Raw genomic sequence first — 24,421 nt, 5'->3', positions numbered from 1 at the left:
AATTTACTACATTAACGCAACTTTGCGAATATGTTGTGCGAACGAAAAACTTAGCGACCAACTCGGAATGACCTCCATGGTTTTGCCCATCTGCTAACAAATTTGCTGCTACGATCAGGTCTGAATTAGCTTCTATATCTGTTGTGCATAGGATAAAGTTGAGTAAAGTTACCAAAGCCATTTGTAGCACTAATAAAGAGAAGGCTGTTTCCAAAATTCAGCTTCCCCATAGAAGTAAAACCCGCTAGCCACTTCTCCTGGTCAGCTGACTGTACCGTATGTGAGATATCTGTAAGCTGACCAGTGCCAGCGTGCATAATGAAACAAGTGAGTCTCTGCCTCTGAGTAATACTGGTCCACTGTTACTGGTCAGCTGACAAGTGGAAGCTGCAGTCAGGTGACCCCAGCAATTTGCTGATCAATGGTGGCACTATTGTCAGAAGTACTTTTTACTTTTAAGTCAGCCTGGTGTTGGAAATTCCTTCAGAGGGAAGAAAGAATCTGCCAAACATTACTAAAGAGAAGTAACAATTCAGACGCGTTTCTGTATTGCAAACAGTGATTTCATCTGAGTACACTAGTTCAGGATAGAACCTGTTCTGCCATGTGTAGAGAAAAATATTCATGCTAGACTATATTAGAGATGAGCGGTTCGGTTTTGCTGAATACACCCGTACTTTGGGGTTGCAAGTTGAACCGAGTCCTGGTTAGGATCTCTTGGGATTCCGAGTAGGTTTTGGATCTTTCTGCAAAGTCGGATCTTGGATCTCTGTATTTTATTGTATTTCAAGTGCCATTTCACACAGGAGAATGTAAGGTGAGGTGGTCAAAATTGACTGGAAGTGGCTGAAAATTAATGTTATTGGTGTTAATAATACTATTGGAACAAAAAAAAGTCCAAGTAACAAGATTTTAGCTGTTTTTTTTTTTTTTTTTTAATGGAAACCAAATCTGAATCCAAACCAAAACACTTGAGGGTGGTTTTGCCAAAACATGGGGGTCCAGGCACATCTCTAGACTATATACAGAATGTGAAACTTAGATAGAGCTTCCAGTGCTCAGAGTCACCATTGTCCCCACTATCCAGTCTCACACAAACGCCAGTCACCACTGTCATATGATTAGTAATACTGTGTGAGCAGAACACACTGATAGTGACTGTGAGGTAGGTACAGAGTATTACGATTAGAGAACCCATGTCAGGTAGTGGTGTATGGAATAATGGATGGGTCACAGTCTATATTCCCTGGATTTTCCTTCCTTGGCCTTTCATATCTACTACAAATTTGCAAGGGGGGAAAAAAACAGCATCCACCACAGCAGAGAGGCAGGGCGCACCCCAAACTGTCCAAGAGGCCTAACCACTTAAAAAGTTATATATTTTTTTATTTTCTGTCAGCAATGAATGTTAAATGATGAAATAAACCCTTGCAACATTTTATCCAAAAGCAGGAAGATGTTTATTACAGTGGATAAATGTATAATTTTCTATTGCTCAGCTGTACATCAAACACATTCAAAATAAAAGTTTGTAAACAATGTCTATTATATAACTGTGTATGTATAAGATGCTTATTTATAATTCATATACATTTCTGCTTATGTTTCTGTATAAATTAAAAATAATTTCTTATTCTGTTTGGTTATCAGATTTATTAATTACTTTACAATAATTACACTTTATAGTACAATAATACAAAATATCACCCCTATGAATTACTATATATATTTATTACTGTCACAGTTATTGATATAAATTATTCATCGATCTCACACATCGGCAGCTGGTAGGGAGGTTCTCCAGCTATTGATCAGAAATCACCCCAATCCATCTTTGTGTAACAGGGGGTCATCATTTTCTGTTGCGCCCAGAGTTTACAGTGCTAGAAAGACATGATCATAACCTGCTGTTATATATGTACTATACAGGGAGCAGTATCTGGGGCAGATGTACTAAGCCTTGTTGGGGTCTCACATATCATATGGTCTTGTTTCATTAACCCCTGTAATAATCCCCTTTCCTTTCCCAGTAATATTACTTTGCCGTTACATTTACAATGTACTAAGCATATGCTGTATTTATAAGGGTGTGGGCTCACATACAGCCTGGACATCTGCTGATCACCTCTGTGCTGCTGTGGTCTCTAGAGGAGGGGAGAACATGACGCCTCTATGGCCCCCGATTAGAGAGGTCCAAAGCATTGAAGCACTGAAGATAAGAGGACTCAGTTATGGGTGGGGTCGCAGGGGAAGGGGACAAGTATTTGGAAGGGAGCAGATGCACTACAGCGGCACTGACAGTGGAAAATCTCTTTAATGCTTTATCATCAGCGAATAAAAATCACTGATACAATATTTTCAGGTGAGACCATCAGTGCGCAGTGTCGGCGGGGGACGTCGGCCGGTCAGCACCAACTGCAGTTTCTGCACATAGGGCCTAACGTAGCATTGGGAATAAATCAGGCGCAGGTTGCTCCAAATCTGCGCACACAGGGGTAAAATGAGTATCCTCTCCCCTATATACTGGGCTATACTGGCTTGCGGTTCGCTCGCGCCCACTTGGTTTGCTACTAGCAATCAGTGCACCCTTATTCCGGCTTCTGCCATGTGCATAGTTACTCCTATGTCCATTCTTCAGACAACAGCCAATGAGAATATAGCGTAGACCCCAGAAAGCGGGATATAGATCTCGTGAGTCATTGGGCCGCCATTACGCATGGAGACTGGCAGAAGACAACTGAACAGCACACAGATGATTGCTCCACTTGCAAACCAAAGGCCCAACAATGACATTGGCAGCTGAACATACTGTAGGCTTTGTTGGTGAACATTCCAGGCCTGACGGGTGGGGACTGTTTATGTTGTGGCGTTTTCAGGATGTCAGCTGCAAACCGTATACAGGAGAGAGATTTCTCATCGATTGATAAATACTGACCTACGTTTATAGATCAGAAGTGCTTTAGGCATGTCCTGTAATAGGAGAAATAAATATAGTCTTCAAATACAAATTGTCCTCTGCGGCTTCGGAGACACCAAACGTCCACCCAACAGTCTGACATGATAACCGCTCCTTTGTTGGTGGTTGATATTATCCAGGCCCAGGAACACGATCCTGGTTTCCCCATCCATGGAGGCAGGTTTAGCACTAGTAAAGGAGAGTCACCGATGGCGGTCACCAAATGATGTTCTGGCTTCACCTCACCTGGGGCGCCGGCATACTATCGTACAGAGTGTTAAAGCGAAGAGCGTAATTTTCTACGGGGTTGTCGTACACCGGCTGCAGGGATCAGAGACAATAGGTTAGTGGTTGCACTTTGCATTAAAGTACGAAAATTCCCATCTTCTCCATATTATAATATATACAGAGTGCCGCAATATTCTGCATCGCCGCACACCGGAGAATTGCATGACATACGTAAAACGCAGTGACGCAAGATACCAGATTAGCAAAATAATAGAAACGCTAGACAAACATAAAGCAAAATGTGGGACATACCAGATGCAAACATAAACAGTCGCCTACAGAAAGCTTACAATCTAATGTTCTATACCGTGGCAAGAAAACGTAGCGTGAACCTATGGAATTACCAGGATTCCTGCATAAATTGGTCATAAAATGTGATCTGACCTTCATCTAAGACACAAGACTAGACAAACACATCCTGCTTACACTAATAACACACAATCACACACTCATTACACACACATTACACACATTACAGCACTTCTTCTTCATATTGAACATGAGGGTTCACATACTTTTTCCTGTCACTGCGTGTGTGTATGAGCTGGGGTGAGATGGTGGTAATAAAACAGGGATAGCAGCAGGACAAGGGATAGCGGCAGGACAGGGGATAGGGATAGCGGCAGGACAAGGGATAGCAGCAGGACAAGGGATAGCGGCAGGACAGGGGATAGGGATAGCGGCAGGATAGGGATAGCGGCAGGACAGGGATAGCGGCAGGACAGGGATAGCAGCAGGACAGGGATAGCGGCAGGACAGGGGATAGCAGCAGGACAAGGGATAGCAGCAGGACAAGGGATAGCGGCAGGACAGGGGATAGGGATAGCGGCAGGATAGGGATAGCGGCAGGACAGGGATAGCGGCAGGACAGGGAGAGCGGCAGGACAGGGATAGCGTCAGGACAGGGATAGCGGCAGGACAGGGATAGCGGCAGGACAGGGGATAGCGGCAGGACAGGGGATAGCGGCAGGACAGGGATAGCGGCAGGACAGGGATAGCGGCAGGACAAGGGATAGCAGCAGGACAGGGGATAGCAACAGGACAGGGATAGCGGCAGGACAGGGATAGCAACAGGACAGGGATAGCGGCAGGACAAGGGATAGCGGCAGGACAGGGGATAGCGGCAGGACAAGGGATAGCAGCAGGACAGGGGATTGCGGCAGGACAGGGATAGCGGCAGGACAGGGATAGCGGCAGGACAGGGGATAGCGGCAGGACAGGGATAGAGGCAGGACAGGGGATAGCGGCAGGACAGGGATAGCGGCAGGACAGGGATAGCGGCAGGACAAGAATAGCGGCAGGACAAGGATAGTGGCAGGACAGGGGATAGCGGCAGGACAGGGATAGCGGCAGGACAGGGATAGCGGCAGGACAGGGGATAGCGGCAGGACAGGGATAGCGGCAGGACAGGGATAGCGGCAGGACAGGGGATAGTGGCAGGACAGGGATAGCGGCAGGACAGGGATAGCAGCAGGACAAGAATAGCGGCAGGACAAGGATAGTGGCAGGACAGGGGATAGCGGCAGGACAGGGATAGCGGCAGGACAGGGGATAGTGGCAGGACAGGGATAGCGGCAGGACAGGGATAGCGGCAGGACAGGGGATAGCGGCAGGACAGGGGATAGCGGCAGGACAGGGATAGCGGCAGGACAGGGGATAGCGGCAGGACAGGGGATAGCGGCAGGACAGGGATAGCGGCAGGACAGGGGATAGCGGCAGGACAGGGGATAGCGGCAGGACAGGGGACAGCGGCAGGACAGGGATAGCGGCAGGACAGGGGATAGCGGCAGGACAGGGATAGCGGCAGGACAGGGATAGCGGCAGGACAGGGGATAGCGGCAGGACAGGGATAGCGGCAGGACAAGGGATAGCGGCAGGACAGGGGATAGCGGCAGGACAAGGGATAGTGGCAGGACAGGGGATAGCGGCAGGACAAGTGATAGTGGCAGGACAGGGAATAGCGGCAGGACAAGGGATAGCGGCAGGACAGGGGATAGCGGCAGGACAAGGGATAGTGGCAGGACAGGGATAGCGGCAGGACAAGGGATAGCGGCAGGACAGGGATAGCGGCAGGACAGGGGATAGCGGCAGGACAGGGGATAGCGGCAGGACAAGGGATAGTGGCAGGACAGGGATAGCGGCAGGACAGGGGATAGCGGCAGGATAGGATATAGCGGCAGGACAAGGGATAGTGGCAGGACAGGGGATAGCGGCAGGACAAGGGATAGCGGCAGGACAGGGGATAGTTGCAGGACAGGGGATAGCGGCAGGACAGGGGATAGCGGCAGGACAGGGATAGCGGCAGGACAGGGATAGCGGCAGGACAAGGGATAGAGGCAGGACAAGGGATAGCGGCAGGACAGGGGATAGCGGCAGGACAGGGGATAGCGGCAGGACAGGGGATAGCGGCATGACAGGGATAGCGGCAGGACAAGGGATAGCGACAGGACAAGGGATAGCGGCAGGACAAGGATAGCGGCAGGATAGGGATAGCGGCAGGACAAAGGATAGCGGCAGGACAAGGGATAGCGGCAGGACAGGGGATAGCGGCAGGACAAGGGATAGCGGCAGGACAGGGGATAGCGGCAGGACAAGGGATAGTGGCAGGACAGGGGATAGCGGCAGGACAGGGGATAGGGATAGCGGCAGGACAGGGAGAGCGACAGGAATAGCGGCAGGACAGGGATATCGTCAGGAATAGCAGCAGGACAGGGATAGCGGCAGGACAAGGGATAGCGGCAGGACAGGGATAGCGGCAGGACAAGGGATAGCGGCAGGACAAGGGATAGCGGCAGGACAAGGGATAGCGGCAGGACAAAGATAGCGGCAGGACAAGGATAGCGACAGGATAGGGATAGCGACAGGACAGGGGATAGCGACAGGACAAGGGATAGCGGCAGGACAATGGATAGCGGCAGGACAAGGGATAGCGGCAGGACAGGGGATAGCGGCAGGACAAGGGATAGTGGCAGGACAGGGGATAGCGGCAGGACAAGGGATAGTGGCAGGACAGGGGATAGCGGCAGGACAGGGGATAGCGGCAGGACAAGGGATAGCGGCAGGACAGGGATAGCGACAGGACAGGGGATAGAGGCAGGACAGGGGATAGCGGCAGAACAGGGAGAGCGACAGGACATGGGATAGAGGCAGGACAGGGGATAGCGGCAGGACAGGGAGAGCGGCAGGACAGGAATAGCGGCAGGACAGGGGATAGTTGCAGGACAGGGATAACGGCAGGACAGGGGATAGTGGCAGGACAGGGATAGCGGCAGGACAGGGGATAGCGGCAGGACAGGGATAGCGACAGGACAGGGGATAGCGACAGGACAGGGGATAGAGGCAGGACAGGGGATAGGGATAGCGGCAGGACAGGGATAGCGGCAGGACAGGGGATAGCGGCAGGACAGGGATAGCGGCAGCACAGGGGATAGCGGCAGGACAGGGGATAGCGGCAGGACAGGGGATAGCGGCAGGACAGGGATAGCGGCAGGACAGGGATAGCGGCAGGACAGGGATAGCGGCAGCACAGGGGATAGCGGCAGGACAGGGGATAGCGGCAGGACAGGGATAGTGGCAGGACAGCGGATAGCGGCAGGACTGGGGATAGCAGCAGGACAGGGGATAGGGATAGCAGCAGGACAGGGGATAGTTGCAGGACAGGGATAACGGCAGGACAGGGGATAGCGGCAGGACAGGGATAGCGGCAGGACAGGGATAGCGGCAGGACAGGGATAGCGGCAGCACAGGGGATAGCGGCAGGACAGGGATAGCGGCAGGACAGGGATAGCGGCAGCACAGGGATAGCGGCAGCACAGGGGAGAGCGGCAGGACAGGGAGAGCGGCAGGACAGGGGATAGTTGCAGGACAGGGATAACGGCAGGACAGGGGATAGTGGCAGGACAGGGATAGCGGCAGGACAGGGGATAGCGGCAGGACAGGGGATAGCGGCAGGACAGGGATAGCGACAGGACAGGGATAGCGACAGGACAGGGATAGCGACAGGACAGGGATAGCGACAGGACAGGGATAGCGACAGGACAGGGATAGCGGCAGGACAGGGATAGCGGCAGCACAGGGGATAGCGGCAGGACAGGGGATAGCGGCAGGACAGGGATAGCGGCAGGACAGGGGATAGCGGCAGGACAGGGGATAGCGGCAGGACAGGGATAGCGGCATGACAGGGGATAGCGGCAAGACAGGGGATAGCGGCAGGACAGGGGATAGCGGCAGGACAGGGATAGCGGCAGGACAGGGGATAGCGGCAGGACAGGGATAGCGGCAGGACAGGGGATAGCGGCAGGACAGGGATAGCGGCAGGACAGGGGATAGCGGCAGGACAGGGATAGCGGCAGGACAGGGATAGCGGCAGGACAGGGGATAGCGGCAGGACAGGGATAGCGGCAGGACAGGGATAGCGGCAGGACAGGGGATAGCGGCAGGACAGGGAGAGCGGCAGGACAGGGGATAGTTGCAGGACAGGGATAACGGCAGGACAGGGGATAGTGGCAGGACAGGGATAGCGGCAGGACAGGGGATAGCGGCAGGACAGGGGATAGCGGCAGGACAGGGATAGCGACAGGACAGGGGATAGCGACAGGACAGGGATAGCAGCAGGACAGGGATAGCGGCAGGACAGGGATAGCGGCAGGACAGGGGATAGCGGCAGGACAGGGGATAGCGGCAGGACAGGGGATAGCGGCAGGACAGGGATAGCGGCAGGACAGGGGATAGCGGCAGGACAGGGATAGCGGCAGGACAGGGGATAGCGGCAGGACAGGGATAGCGGCAGGACAGGGGATAGAGGCAGGACAGGGGATAGTGGCAGGACAGGGGATAGCGGCAGGACAGGGATAGCGGCAGGACAGGGGATAGCGGCAGGACAGGGATAGCGGCAGGACAGGGGATAGCGGCAGGACAGGGATAGCGGCAGGACAGGGATAGCGGCAGGACAGGGGATAGCGGCAGGGCAGGGATAGCGGCAGGACAGGGGATAGCGGCAGGTCAGGGATAGCGGCAGGACAGGGGATAGCGGCAGGACAGGGGATAGCGGCAGGACAGGGATAGCGGCAGGACAGGGATAGCGGCAGGACAGGGGATAGCGGCAGGACAGGGATAGCGGCAGGACAGGGGATAGCGGCAGGTCAGGGATAGCGGCAGGACAGGGGATAGCGGCAGGACAGGGGATAGCGGCAGGACAGGGGATAGCGGCAGGACAGGGGATAGCGGCAGGACAGGGATAGCGGCAGGACAGGGGATAGCGGCAGGACAGGGGATAGCGGCAGGACAGGGGATAGCGGCAGGACAGGGGATAGCGGCAGGACAGGGATAGCGGCATGACAGGGGATAGCGGCAGGACAGGGGATAGCGGCAGGACAGGGATAGCGGCAGGACAGGGGATAGCGGCAGGACAGGGATAGCGGCAGGACAGGGGATAGCGGCAGGACAGGGATAGCGGCAGGACAGGGATAGCGGCAGGACAGGGGATAGCGGCAGGACAGGGGATAGTGGCAGGACAGGGGATAGCGGCAGGACAGCGGATAGCGGCAGGACAGGGGATAGGGATAGCGGCAGGACAGGGGATAGTGGCAGGACAGGGATAGCGGCAGGACAAGTATCACCACAATACTGGATAAACAGGTTCTCCCATGGAAGGGCTACAACTGTACAATGTTATGGATGATGTTAGTTTATGTCTTCATCAACAACATTGCGCTCGCATCCCAGCATCACGGGTCACCCCAACAATAGCACAATAATAAGAATTTACTTACCGATAATTCTATTTCTCGGAGTCCGTAGTGGATGCTGGGGTTCCTGAAAGGACCATGGGGAATAGCGGCTCCGCAGGAGACAGGGCACAAAAGTAAAGCTTTTACAGGTCAGGTGGTGTGTACTGGCTCCTCCCCCTATGACCCTCCTCCAGACTCCAGTTAGGTACTGTGCCCGGACGAGCGTACACAATAAGGGAGGATTTTGAATCCCGGGTAAGACTCATACCAGCCACACCAATCACACCGTACAACTTGTGATCTAAACCCAGTTAACAGTATGATAACAGAGGAGCCTCTGAAAGATGGCTTCCTAAACAATAACCCGAATTAGTTAACAATAACTATGTACAAGTATTGCAGATAATCCGCACTTGGGATGGGCGCCCAGCATCCACTACGGACTCCGAGAAATAGAATTATCGGTAAGTAAATTCTTATTTTCTCTATCGTCCTAAGTGGATGCTGGGGTTCCTGAAAGGACCATGGGGATTATACCAAAGCTCCCAAACGGGCGGGAGAGTGCGGATGACTCTGCAGCACCGAATGAGAGAACTCCAGGTCCTCCTTTGCCAGGGTATCAAATTTGTAAAAATTTACAAACGTGTTCTCCCCTGACCACGTAGCTGCTCGGCAGAGTTGTAATGCCGAGACCCCTCGGGCAGCCGCCCAAGATGAGCCCACCTTCCTTGCGGAATGGGCCTTAACAGATTTAGGCTGTGGCAGGCCTGCCACAGAATGTACAAGTTGAATTTTGTTACAAATCCAACGAGCAATCGACTGCTTAGAAGCAGGTGCACCCAACTTGTTGGGTGCATACAGTATAAACAGCGAGTCAGATTTTCTGACTCCAGCCGTCCTTTAAATGTATATTTTTAAGGCTCTGACAACGTCCAACAACTTGGAGTCCTTCAAGTCGTCTGTAGCCGCAGGCACTACAATAGGCTGGTTCAGGTGAAACGCTGATACCACCTTAGGGAGAAAATGCGGACGCGTCCGCAGCTCTGCCCTATGTCGAATGGAAAATTAAATAAGGGCTTTTATAAAACAAAGCCGCCAGTTCAGATACTCTCCCGGCCGAAGCCAGGGCCAGTAACATAGTCACTTTCCATGTGAGATATTTCAAATCCACATTCTTTGGTGGTTCAAACCAATTGGATTTGAGGAAATCTAAAACTACATTTAGATCCCACGGTGCCACCTTAGGCACCACAGGAGGCTGTATATGCAGTACTCCTTTGATAAAAATCTGGACCTCAGGGACTGAGGCCAATTCTTTTTGGAAGAATATTGATAGGGCCGAAATTTTGAACCTTAATAGATCCCAATTTGAGACCCATAGACAATCCTGATTGCAGGAAATGTAGGAAAACGACCCAGTTGAAATTCCTCCATCGGAGCACTCCGCTGCTCGCACCACGCAACATATTTTCGTCAAATACGGCGATAATGCTTCGCGGTGACTTCCTTCCTTGCCTTTATCAAGGTAGGAATGACTTCTTCTGGAATGCCTTTTCCTTTTAGGATCTGGCATTCAACGCCATGCCGTCAAACGCAGCCGCGGTAAGTCTTGAAAAAGACAAGGACCCTGCTGAAGCAGGTCCCTTCTCAGAAGTAGAGGCCACGGATCGTCCGTGACCATCTCTTGAAGTTCCGGGTACCAAGTCCTTCTTGGCCAATCCGGAGCCACTAGTCTTACTCCTCTTTGCCGTATAATCCTCAATACCTTTGGTATGAGAGGCAGAGGAGGAAACACATATACCGACTGGTACACCCAAGGTGTTACCAGCGCGTCCACAGCTATTGCCTGCGGATCTCTTGACCTGGCGCAATACCTGTCCAGTGTTTTGTTGAGGCGAGACGCCATCATGTCCACCATTGGTTTTACCCAACGGTTTAATAGCATGTGGAAAACTTCTGGATGAAGTCCCCACTCTCCCGGGTGAAGGTCGTGTCTGCTGAGGAAGTCTGCTTCCCAGTTGTCCACGCCCGGGATGAATACTGCTGACAGTGCTATCACGTGATTCTCCGCCCAGCGAAGGATCCTGGCAGCTTCTGCCATTGCCCTCCTGCTTCTTGTGCCGCCCTGTCTGTTTACATGGGCGACTGCCGTGATGTTGTCCGACTGGATCAACACCGGTCTTCCTTGAAGCAGAGGTTCCGCCTGGCTTAGAGCATTGTAGATTGCTCTTAGTTCCAGAATGCTTATGTGAAGAGACTTTTTCAGGCTCGACCACACTCCCTGGAAATTTCTTCCCTGTGTGACTGCTCCCCAGCCTCTCAGGCTGGCATCCGTGGTCACCAGGATCCAATCCTGCATGCCGAATCTGCGGCCCTCCAATAGATGAGCCTCCTGCAACCACCACAGAAGGGATACCCTTGTCCTCGGCGACAGGGTTATCCGCAGGTGCATCTGAAGATGCGACCCTGACCATTTGTCCAACAGATCCCTTTGCATGGAATCTGCCGAAAGGGATTGCTTCGTAAGAAGCTACCATTTTTTCCCAGGACTCTTGTGCATTGATGTACAGACACCTTTCCTGGTTTTAGGAGGTTCCTGACCAGGTCAGATAACTCCTTGGCTTTTTCTTCGGGAAGAAAAACCTTTTTCTGAACTGTGTCCAGAATCATCCCCAGGAACAGCAGACGAGTTGTCGGCATTAATTGGGATTTTGGAATATTCAGAATCCATCCGTGCTGCTTTAGCACCTCTTGAGATAGTGCTAAACCCATCTCTAGCTGTTCTCTGGACCTTGCCCTTATTAGGAGATCGTCCAAGTATGGGATAATTAATACGCCTTTTCTTCGAAGAAGAAATATTATCTCGGCCATTACCTTTGTAAAGACCCGAGGTGCCGTGGACAAACCAAACGGCAGCGTCTGAAACTGATAGTGACAGTTTTGTACAACGAACCTGAGGTACCCCTGGTGTGAGGGGTAATTGGAACGTGGAGATACGCATCCTTGATGTCCAAGGATACCATAAAGTCCCCTTCTTCCAGGTTCGCTATCACTGCTCTGAGTGACTCCATCTTGAACTTGAACTTCTTTATGTACAGGTTCAAGGACTTCAGATTTAGAATAGGCCTTACCGAGCCATCCGGCTTCGGTACCACAAAAAGAGTGGAATAATACCCCTTCCCTTGTTGTAGAAGAGGTACCTTGACTATCACCTGCTGAGAATACAGCTTGTGAATGGCTTCCAAAACCGTCTCCCTTTCTGAGGGGGACGTTGGTAAATCAGACTTCAGGAAACGGCGAGGTGGCTCTGTCTCTAATTTCAACCTGTACCCCTGAGATATTATCTGCAGGATCCAGGGATTTACCTGCGAGTGAGCCCACTGCGCGCTGTAATTCTTGAGACGACCGCCTACCGCCCCCGAGTCCGCTTGCGAAGCCCCAGCGTCATGCTGAGGCTTTTGTAGAAGCCGGGGAGGGCTTCTGTTCCTGGGAAGGAGCTGCCTGTTGCTGTCTCTTCCCTCGTCCTCTGCCTCGTGGCAGATATGAATAGCCCTTTGCTCTCTTATTTTTAAAGGAACGAAAGGGCTGCGGTTGAAAGGTCGGTGCCTTTTTCTGTTGGGGAGTGACTTGAGGTAGAAAGGTGGATTTCCCGGCCGTAGCCGTGGCCACCAAATCCGATAGACCGACCCCAAATAACTCCTCTACGCATCGCCTGTCCACTGTCGTGTCCATAAAGCTCTTCTGGCCGAAATGGACATAGCACTTACCCGTGATGCCAGTGTGCAGATATCTCTCTGTGCATCACGCATATAAAGAAATGCATCCTTTATTTGTTCTAACGACAGTAAAATATTGTCCCTGTCCAGGGTATCAATATTTTCGATCAGGGACTCTGACCAAACTACCCCAGCACTGCACATCCAGGCAGTCGCAATAGCTGGTCGTAGTATAACACCTGCATGTGTGTATATACCTTTTTGGATATTTTCCATCCTCCTATCTGATGGATCTTTAAGTGCGGCCGTCTCAGGAGAGGGTAACGCCACTTGTTTTGATAAGCGTGTTAGCGCTTTGTCCACCCTAGGAGGTGTTTCCCAGCGCTCCCTAACCTCTGGCGGGAAAGGGTATAAAGCCAATAACTTCTTTGAAATTAGCAGTTTTTTATCGGGGCACCCCACGCTTCATCACACACGTCATTTAATTCTTCTGATTCGGTAAAAACTACTGGTAGTTTTTTCACACCCCACATAATACCCTGTTTAGTGGTACCTGTAGTATCAGCTAAATGTAACATCTCCTTTATTGCCAAAATCATATAACGTGTGGCCCTACTGGAAAATACGGTTGATTCGTCACCTTCACCACCGGAATCAGTGCCTGTGTCTGGGTCTGTGTCGACCGACTGAGGCAAGGGGCGTTTTACAGCCCCTGACGGTGTTTGAGGCGCCTGGACAGGCACTAATTGAGTGTCCGGCCGCCTCATGTCGGCAAACGACTGCTTAAGCGAGTTGACGCTATCCCGTAATTCCACAAATAAAGGCATCCATTCTGGTGTCGACCCCCTAGGAGGTGACATCCTCATATTTGGCAATTGCTCCGCCTCCACACCAATAACGTCCTCATACATGTCGACACACACGTACCGACACACAGCAGACACACAGGGAATGCTCTATACGAAGACAGGACCCACTAGCCCTTTGGGGAGACAGAGGGAGAGTCTGCCAGCACACACCAAAAAGCGCTATATATGACAGGGATAGCCTTATGATTAAGTGCTCCCTTATAGCTGCTTTTATATTAATATATTGCCATTTATTTTGCCCCCCCTCTCTGTTATACCCTGTTTCTGTAGTGCAGTGCAGGGGAGAGACCTGGGAGCCTTCCTGACCAGCGGAGCTGTGACAGAAAATGGCGCCGTGTGCTGAGGAGATAGGCCCCGCCCCTTTTTCGGCGGGCTCGTCTCCCGCTATTTAGTACATTTAGGCAGGGGTAAATATCTCCATATAGCCTCTGGGGCTATATGTGAGGTATTTTTAGCCTTTTTAAAGGTTTTCATTTGCCTCCCAGGGCGCCCCCCCCCCAGCGCCCTGCACCCTCAGTGACTGCCGTGTGAAGTGTGCTGAGAGGAAAATGGCGCACAGCTGCAGTGCTGTGCGCTACCTTAAGAAGACTGCAGGAGTCTTCAGCCGCCGATTCTGGACCTCTTCTTGCTTCAGCATCTGTGAGGGGGCCGGCGGCGTGGCTCCGGTGACCATCCAGGCTGTACCTGTGATCGTCCCTCTGGAGCTTCATGTCCAGTAGCCAAGAAGCCAATCCATCCTGCACGCAGGTGAGTTCACTTCTTCTCCCCTCTGTCCCTCGTTGCAGTGATCCTGTTGCCAGCAGGAATCACTGTAAAATAAAAAACCTAAGCTAAACTCTCTAAGCAGCTCTTTATGAGAGCCACCTAGAATTGCACCCTTCTCGGCCGGGCACAAAAATCTAACTGGAGTCTGGAGGAGGGTCATAGGGGGAGGAGCCAGTACACACCACCTGACCTGTAAAAGCTTTACTTTTGTGCCCTGTCTCCTGCGGAGCCGCTATTCCCCATGGTCCTTTCAGGAACCCCAGCATCCACTTAGGACGATAGAGAAAATAACGGAAGGTTTGTGTTCAGCAAGAAATACCGGCCATCAGTATACCAACATCGGGATTCTGGACACCAGTATGCCAGCAGCGGGGCAAGCGCTAGAACGCTCCTTGCGCGGACGCTGCACTCGCCACGCTGTGGGCACGGTGGTTCGCTGCTCTCGCCACAGGTAATATTCTCCCCAATGGTTGTCATGGACACCCACAGAGGGAGAAAAGCCTGTGGCGCTGGTATTCTGGCGGCGGCATTTCACCGCTAGTCGGGATTCCGGCGCTAGTATTGTGACCTCCGGGATCATGACTAGGGGTATCGTATCTGCTCGCCGTTTGTGCATACATACTGTATATGTCTGTGTTGTATGTATTACGGTCCCTATACTGGGGCTGATGCTGCACACAAGTCCGTCTTGCAAACAAATCAGGAAATTTTTTGCCCTGCATCCGAGCTGAAATGGCGCAATGTGCGCAACTACAGGTGAGACATACGCTTCTCCGCTGCATCTTCACTTATAGCTGCGTGGGTGTGACTGGGCGACAATTGGGAGCTCACATGCGGGCAAAGTGTTCTGAGGGCGTGTGTATGTGTTGTATGGATTGCCACCTTTTGTTTGGGGGGAAGGGGGGGTCACTTTCTATCCATCTAGCTGAAGCGGCCTGGCTTGCAGGTACCAGAACCCTGGTGCTAGATGAGATCTATTAATGGTGACGATGGTAGGCTGCATCTGATTGGATGAAAGAGACTAAGGGAAGATTTATCAACGGAATATACTGCACAGGACTATGGTGTATTCTCTACAGTGCATTATACATTATACATAAGTTACATTATACTGCACAGGACTATGGTGTATTCTCTACACTGCATTATACATTATACATATGTTACATTATACTGCACAGGACTATGGTGTATTTTCTACAGTGCATTATACATTATACATATGTTACATTATACTGCACAGGACTATGGTGTATTCTCTACAGTGCTTTATACATTATACATATGTTACATTATACTGCACAGGACTATGGTGTATTTTCTACAGTGCATTATACATTATACATATGTTACATTATACTGCACAGGACTATGGTGTATTCTCTACAGTGCATTATACATTATACATATGTTACATTATACTGCACAGGACTATGGTGTATTCTCTACAGTGTATTATACATAAGTTACATTATACTGCACAGGACTATGGTGTATTCTCTACAGTGCATTATACATTATACATAAGTTACATTAGACTGCACAGGGCTATGGTGTATTTTCTACAGTGCATTATACATTATACATAAGTTACATTGTACTGCACAGGACTATGGTGTATTCTCTACAGTGCATTATACATTATACATATGTTACATTATACTGCACAGGGCTATGGTGTATTCTCTACAGTGCATTATACATTATACATAAGTTACATTATACTGCACAGGACTATGGTGTATTCTCTCCAGTGCATTATACATTATACATAAGTTACATTATACTGTACAGGGCTATGGTGTATTCTCTACAGTGCATTATACATTATACATATGTTACATTATACTGCACAGTACTATGGTGTGCTCTCTACAGTGTATTATACATATGTTACATTATACTGCACAGGACTATGGTGTATTCTCTACAGTGCATTATACATTATACATATGTTACATTATACTGCACAGGACTATGGTGTATTCTCTACAGTGCATTATACATTATACATATGTTACATTATACTGCACAGGACTATGGTGTATTCTCTACAGTGTATTATACATTATACATAAGTTACATTATACTGCATAGGACTTTGGTGTATTCTCTACAGTGCATTATACATTATACATAAGTTACATTAGACTGGACAGGGCTATGGTGTATTTTCTACAGTGCATTATACATTATACATAAGTTACATTGTACTGCACAGGACTATGGTGTATTCTCTACAGTGCATTATACATTATACATAAGTTACATTGTACTGCACAGGACTATGGTGTATTCTCTACAGTGCATTATACATTATACATAAGTTACATTGTACTGCACAGGACTATGGTGTATTCTCTACAGTGCATTATACATTATACATAAGTTACATTATACTGCACAGGACTATGGTGTATTCTCTACAGTGCATTTCTGCTATTAATCTGGTACATTTCCTGCATGCAGTAGCAGTATTTATATATTTATCAAGGGGCCCAGACCATGCACTCTCTAATGGTGAGGCAAACCAAAATGGTGACTGGCCACACCCCCTTTGGAGACTGGCCACACCCTTAAACATGGGCCCCTACCACTGCACCCCCCGGTGGACTCTTCATGTCCCAATCCGACACTGTGTACTTGGTTAGCAGACCGTGTAGTGCTCCGGGGGTCCCGATATAGAAGTGAAATTATCGTATTAGTGATCACTTCTTACACATCGGAGGGACGGATCCCCTGTGCCTGCACGTAGTGTTTCATACATACCAACGAATGTTCTTTTAATTGCCGTGAATAGCGGCGATAATCAAAATTATCGAGTTTATAACCCAATAATTGATACATATGTCCCATAGGGGGTAATTCCAAGTTGATCGCAGCAGGAATTCTGGGGGTAATTCCAAGTTGATCGCAGCAGGATTTTTGATAGCAATTGGGCAAAACCATGTGCACTGCAGGGGAGGCAGATATAACCTGTGCAGAGAGAGTTAGATTTGGGTGGGTTATTTTATTTCTGTGCAGGGTAAATACTGGCTGCTTTATTTTTACACTGCAAATTAGATTGCAGATTGAACACACCCCACCCAAATCTAACTCTCTCTGCACATGTTATATCTGCCCCCCCCTGCAGTGCACATGGTTTTGCCCAATTGCTAACAAAAATCCTGCTGCGATCAACTTGGAATTACCCCCTCTGTTAGCAATTGGGCAAAACCATGGGGGTAATTCCAAGTTGATCGCAGCAGGATTTTTTTTAGCAGTTGGGCAAAACCATGTGCACTGCAGGGGAGGCAGATATAACATTTGCAGAGAGAGAAAGGGGCCCTACACATTTTACGATGCGCCGCCGAGGTGCCCGACGGCCGATACGGCCGACGAGCGACCCGGCGGCGGGGGGGGGGGGGGCAGTGACGGGGGGAGTGAAGTTTCTTCACTCCCCCCGTCACGCGGCTGCATTGAAGTGCAGGCAAATATGGACGAGATCGTCCATATTGGCCTGCATGCACAGCCGACGGGAGACCAGCGATGAACGAGCGCGGGGCCGCGCATCGTTCATCGCCTGAGTCTCCACACTGAAAGATATGAACGAGTTCTCGTTCATTTATGAACGAGATCGTTCATATCTTTCAGAAAATCGACCAGTGTGTAGGGCCTATTAGATTTGGGTGTGGTGAGTTCAATCTGCAATCTAAATTGCAGTGTAAAAATAAAGCAACCAGTATTTACCCTGCACAGAAACAAAATAACCCACCCAAATCTAACTCTCTCTGAAAATGTTATATCTGCCCCCCCCCCCCCCTGCAGTGCACATGGTTTTGCCCAACTGCTAAAAAATTTCCTGCTGCGATCAACTTGGAATTACCCCCCATGTGCACTGCAGGGGGGGGCAGATATAACATGTGCAGAGAGAGTTAGATTTGGGTGGGTTATTTTATTTCTGTGCAGGGTAAATACTAGAGATGAGCGGGTTCGGTTCCTCGGAATCCGAACCCGCCCGAACTTCATGTTTTTTTACACGGGTCCCGCCTTGCTCGGTTAACCCGAGCGCGCCCGAACGTCATCATCACGCTGTCGGATTCTCGCGAGGCTCGGATTCTATCGCGAGACTCGGATTCTATATAAGGAGCCGCGCGTCGCGGCCATTTTCACACGTGCATTGAGATTGATAGGGAGAGGACGTGGCTGGCGTCCTCTCCATTTAGATTATAAGAGAGAGAGATTTACTGGAGCTTAGGACTAGGAGGAGTACTGTAGAAGTGTAGAGAGTGCAGAGAGTTTACTAGTGAGTGACCACCAGACAGTGCAGTTTATTTAATATATCCGTTCTCTGCCTGAAAAAAGCGATACACACAGTGACTCAGTCACATACCATATCTGTGTGCACTGCTCAGGCTCAGCCCAGTGTGCTGCATCATCTATATATATTATATATCTGTCTGACTGCTCAGCTCACACAGCTTATAATTGTGGGGGAGACTGGGGAGCACTGCAGTGCCAGTTATAGGTTATAGCAGGAGCCAGGAGTACATAATATTATATAGTGAGTGACCACCAGACAGTGCAGTTTATTTAATATATCCGTTCTCTGCCTGAAAAAAGCGATACACACAGTGACTCAGTCACATACCATATCTGTGTGCACTGCTCAGGCTCAGCCCAGTGTGCTGCATCATCTATATATATTATATATCTGTCTGACTGCTCAGCTCACACAGCTTATAATTGTGGGGGAGACTGGGGAGCACTGCAGTGCCAGTTATAGGTTATAGCAGGAGCCAGGAGTACATAATATTATATTAAAATTAAACAGTGCACACTTTTGCTGCAGGAGTGCCACTGCCAGTGTGACTGACCAGTGACCTGACCACACTGACCACCAGTATAGTTAGTAGTATACTTATATTGTGATTGCCTGAAAAAGTTAAACACTCGTCGTGTGACTTCACTTGTGTGTTGTTTTTTTTTTTATTCTATAAAAATAAAACTCATTCTGCTGACAGACAGTGTCCAGCAGGTCCGTCATTATATAATATATAATATATACCTGTCCGGCTGCAGTGGTGATATATATATATTTTTTATATCATTTATCATCCAGTCGCAGCAGACACAGTACGGTAGTTCACGGCTGTGGCTACCTCTGTGTCTGCACTCGGCAGGCAGTCCGTCCATAATTGTATACCACCTAACCGTGGTTTTTTTTTCTTTCTTCTTTATACATACATAGTTACATAGACATCTCTTTATCAACCAGTCTATATTAGCAGCAGACACAGTACAGTACGGTAGTTCACGGCTGTGGCTACCTCTGTGTCTGCACTCGGCAGGCAGTCCGTCCATAATTGTATACCACCTAACCGTGGTTTTTTTTTCTTTCTTCTTTATACATACATAGTTACATAGACATCTCTTTATCAACCAGTCTATATTAGCAGCAGACACAGTACAGTACGGTAGTTCACGGCTGTGGCTACCTCTGTGTCTGCACTCGGCAGGCAGTCCGTCCATAATTGTATACCACCTAACCGTGGTTTTTTTTTCTTTCTTCTTTATACATACATAGTTACATAGACATCTCTTTATCAACCAGTCTATATTAGCAGCAGACACAGTACAGTACGGTAGTTCACGGCTGTGGCTACCTCTGTGTCTGCACTCGGCAGGCAGTCCGTCCATAATTGTATACCACCTAACCGTGGTTTTTTTTTCTTTCTTCTTTATACATACATAGTTACATAGACATCTCTTTATCAACCAGTCTATATTAGCAGCAGACACAGTACAGTACGGTAGTTCACGGCTGTGGCTACCTCTGTGTCTGCACTCGGCAGGCAGTCCGTCCATAATTGTATACCACCTAACCGTGGTTTTTTTTTCTTTCTTCTTTATACATACATAGTTACATAGACATCTCTTTATCAACCAGTCTATATTAGCAGCAGACACAGTACAGTACGGTAGTTCACGGCTGTGGCTACCTCTGTGTCTGCACTCGGCAGGCAGTCCATAATTGTATACTAGTATCCATCTCCATTGTTTACCTGAGGTGCCTTTTAGTTGTGCCTATTAAAATATGGAGAACAAAAATGTTGAGGTTCCAAAATTAGGGAAAGATCAAGATCCACTTCCACCTCGTGCTGAAGCTGCTGCCACTAGTCATGGCCGAGACGATGAAATGCCAGCAACGTCGTCTGCCAAGGCCGATGCCCAATGTCATAGTACAGAGCATGTCAAATCCAAAACACCAAATATCAGTAAAAAAAGGACTCCAAAACCTAAAATAAAATTGTCGGAGGAGAAGCGTAAACTTGCCAATATGCCATTTACCACACGGAGTGGCAAGGAACGGCTGAGGCCCTGGCCTATGTTCATGGCTAGTGGTTCAGCTTCACATGAGGATGGAAGCACTCAGCCTCTCGCTAGAAAACTGAAAAGACTCAAGCTGGCAAAAGCACCGCAAAGAACTGTGCGTTCTTCGAAATCCCAAATCCACAAGGAGAGTCCAATTGTGTCGGTTGCGATGCCTGACCTTCCCAACACTGGAGGTGAAGAGCATGCGCCTTCCACCATTTGCACGCCCCCTGCAAGTGCTGGAAGGAGCACCCGCAGTCCAGTTCCTGATAGTCAGATTGAAGATGTCAGTGTTGAAGTACACCAGGATGAGGAGGATATGGGTGTTGCTGGCGCTGGGGAGGAAATTGACCAGGAGGATTCTGATGGTGAGGTGGTTTGTTTAAGTCAGGCACCCGGGGAGACACCTGTTGTCCGTGGGAGGAATATGGCCGTTGACATGCCTGGTGAAAATACCAAAAAAATCAGCTCTTCAGTGTGGAGGTATTTCAACAGAAAAGCGGACAACAGGTGTCAAGCCATGTGTTGCCTTTGTCAAGCTGTAATAAGTAGGGGTAAGGACGTTAACCACCTCGGAACATCCTCCCTTATACGTCACCTGCAGCGCATTCATAATAAGTCAGTGACAAGTTCAAAAACTTTGGGCGACAGCGGAAGCAGTCCACTGACCAGTAAATCCCTTCCTCTTGTAACCAAGCTCACGCAAACCACCCCACCAACTCCCTCAGTGTCAATTTCCTCCTTCCCCAGGAATGCCAATAGTCCTGCAGGCCATGTCACTGGCAATTCTGACGAGTCCTCTCCTGCCTGGGATTCCTCCGATGCATCCTTGCGTGTAACGCCTACTGCTGCTGGCGCTGCTGTTGTTGCTGCTGGGAGTCGATGGTCATCCCAGAGGGGAAGTCGTAAGCCCACTTGTACTACTTCCAGTAAGCAATTGACTGTCCAACAGTCCTTTGCGAGGAAGATGAAATATCACAGCAGTCATCCTGCTGCAAAGCGGATAACTGAGGCCTTGACAACTATGTTGGTGTTAGACGTGCGTCCGGTATCCGCCGTTAGTTCACAGGGAACTAGACAATTTATTGAGGCAGTGTGCCCCCGTTACCAAATACCATCTAGGTTCCACTTCTCTAGGCAGGCGATACCGAGAATGTACACGGACGTCAGAAAAAGACTCACCAGTGTCCTAAAAAATGCAGTTGTACCCAATGTCCACTTAACCACGGACATGTGGACAAGTGGAGCAGGGCAGGGTCAGGACTATATGACTGTGACAGCCCACTGGGTAGATGTATGGACTCCCGCCGCAAGAACAGCAGCGGCGGCACCAGTAGCAGCATCTCGCAAACGCCAACTCTTTCCTAGGCAGGCTACGCTTTGCATCACCGCTTTCCAGAATACGCACACAGCTGAAAACCTCTTACGGCAACTGAGGAAGATCATCGCGGAATGGCTTACCCCAATTGGACTCTCCTGTGGATTTGTGGCATCGGACAACGCCAGCAATATTGTGTGTGCATTAAATATGGGCAAATTCCAGCACGTCCCATGTTTTGCACATACCTTGAATTTGGTGGTGCAGAATTTTTTAAAAAACGACAGGGGCGTGCAAGAGATGCTGTCGGTGGCCAGAAGAATTGCGGGACACTTTCGGCGTACAGGCACCACGTACAGAAGACTGGAGCACCACCAAAAACTACTGAACCTGCCCTGCCATCATCTGAAGCAAGAAGTGGTAACGAGGTGGAATTCAACCCTCTATATGCTTCAGAGGTTGGAGGAGCAGCAAAAGGCCATTCAAGCCTATACAATTGAGCACGATATAGTAGGTGGAATGCACCTGTCTCAAGCGCAGTGGAGAATGATTTCAACGTTGTGCAAGGTTCTGATGCCCTTTGAACTTGCCACACGTGAAGTCAGTTCAGACACTGCCAGCCTGAGTCAGGTCATTCCCCTCATCAGGCTTTTGCAGAAGAAGCTGGAGACATTGAAGGAGGAGCTAACACGGAGCGATTCCGCTAGGCATGTGGGACTTGTGGATGGAGCCCTTAATTCGCTTAACAAGGATTCACGGGTGGTCAATCTGTTGAAATCAGAGCACTACATTTTGGCCACCGTGCTCGATCCTAGATTTAAAGCCTACCTTGGATCTCTCTTTCCGGCAGACACAAGTCTGCTGGGGTTGAAAGACCTGCTGGTGACAAAATTGTCAAGTCAAGCGGAACGCGACCTGTCAACATCTCCTCCTTCACATTCTCCCGCAACTGGGGGTGCGAGGAAAAGGCTCAGAATTCCGAGCCCACCCGCTGGCGGTGATGCAGGGCAGTCTGGAGCGACTGCTGATGCTGACATCTGGTCCGGACTGAAGGACCTGACAACGATTACGGACATGTCGTCTACTGTCACTGCATATGATTCTCTCAACATTGATAGAATGGTGGAGGATTATATGAGTGACCGCATCCAAGTAGGCACGTCACACAGTCCGTACTTATACTGGCAGGAAAAAGAGGCAATTTGGAGGCTCTTGCACAAACTGGCTTTATTCTACCTAAGTTGCCCTCCCACAAGTGTGTACTCCGAAAGAGTGTTTAGTGCCGCCGCTCACCTTGTCAGCAATCGGCGTACGAGGTTACATCCAGAAAATGTGGAGAAGATGATGTTCATTAAAATGAATTATAATCAATTCCTCCGCGGAGACATTGACCAGCAGCAATTGCCTCCACAAAGTACACAGGGAGCTGAGATGGTGGATTCCAGTGGGGACGAATTGATAATCTGTGAGGAGGGGGAAGTACACGGTGATATATCGGAGGGTGATGATGAGGTGGACATCTTGCCTCTGTAGAGACAGTTTGTGCAAGGAGAGATTAATTGCTTCTTTTTTGGGGGGGGTCCAAACCAACCCGTCATATCAGTCACAGTCGTGTGGCAGACCCTGTCACTGAAATGATGGGTTGGTTAAAGTGTGCATGTCCTGTTTTGTTTATACAACATAAGGGTGGGTGGGAGGGCCCAAGGACAATTCCATCTTGCACCTCTTTTTTCTTTTCTTTTTCTTTGCATCATGTGCTGATTGGGGAGGGTTTTTTGGAAGGGACATCCTGCGTGACACTGCAGTGCCACTCCTAAATGGGCCCGGTGTTTGTGTCGGCCACTAGGGTCGCTAATCTTACTCACACAGTCAGCTACCTCATTGCGCCTCTTTTTTTCTTTGCGTCATGTGCTGTTTGGGGAGGGTTTTTTGGAAGGGACATCCTGCGTGACACTGCAGTGCCACTCCTAGATGGGCCCGGTGTTTGTGTCGGCCACTAGGGTCGCTAATCTTACTCACACAGCTACCTCATTGCGCCTCTTTTTTTCTTTGCGTCATGTGCTGTTTGGGGAGGGTTTTTTGGAAGGGCCATCCTGCGTGACACTGCAGTGCCACTCCTAGATGGGCCCGGTGTTTGTGTCGGCCACTAGGGTCGCTAATCTTACTCACACAGCTACCTCATTGCGCCTCTTTTTTTCTTTGCGTCATGTGCTGTTTGGGGAGGGTTTTTTGGAAGGGACATCCTGCGTGACACTGCAGTGCCACTCCTAGATGGGCCCGGTGTTTGTGTCGGCCACTAGGGTCGCTTATCTTACTCACACAGCGACCTCGGTGCAAATTTTAGGACTAAAAATAATATTGTGAGGTGTGAGGTATTCAGAATAGACTGAAAATGAGTGTAAATTATGGTTTTTGAGGTTAATAAT

The 24,421-nt window shown here is 49.7% G+C and overlaps 1 protein-coding gene across 1 annotated transcript in view; it reads right to left on the bottom strand.

Moving 5' to 3' along the window:
* Positions 1-1,453: 1,453 nt before the first annotated feature.
* LOC134988486 (uncharacterized) overlaps positions 1,454-24,421 on the bottom strand; it is a 119,814-nt gene continuing 96,846 nt past the window's right edge. The window contains exon 5 of the mRNA XM_063950553.1: positions 1,454-3,277. Coding sequence (XP_063806623.1) covers positions 3,194-3,277 — 84 coding nt within the window. The 3' untranslated portion in view covers positions 1,454-3,193. The remainder of the gene's footprint in view (positions 3,278-24,421) is intronic.

The sequence above is a fragment of the Pseudophryne corroboree genome, chromosome 2 (genome assembly GCF_028390025.1).
Source record: "Pseudophryne corroboree isolate aPseCor3 chromosome 2, aPseCor3.hap2, whole genome shotgun sequence".
Taxonomy (NCBI): domain Eukaryota; kingdom Metazoa; phylum Chordata; class Amphibia; order Anura; family Myobatrachidae; genus Pseudophryne; species Pseudophryne corroboree.
The sequence above is the reverse complement of the archived record's forward strand: the minus strand, read 5'-3'. Positions and strand labels throughout refer to the sequence as shown.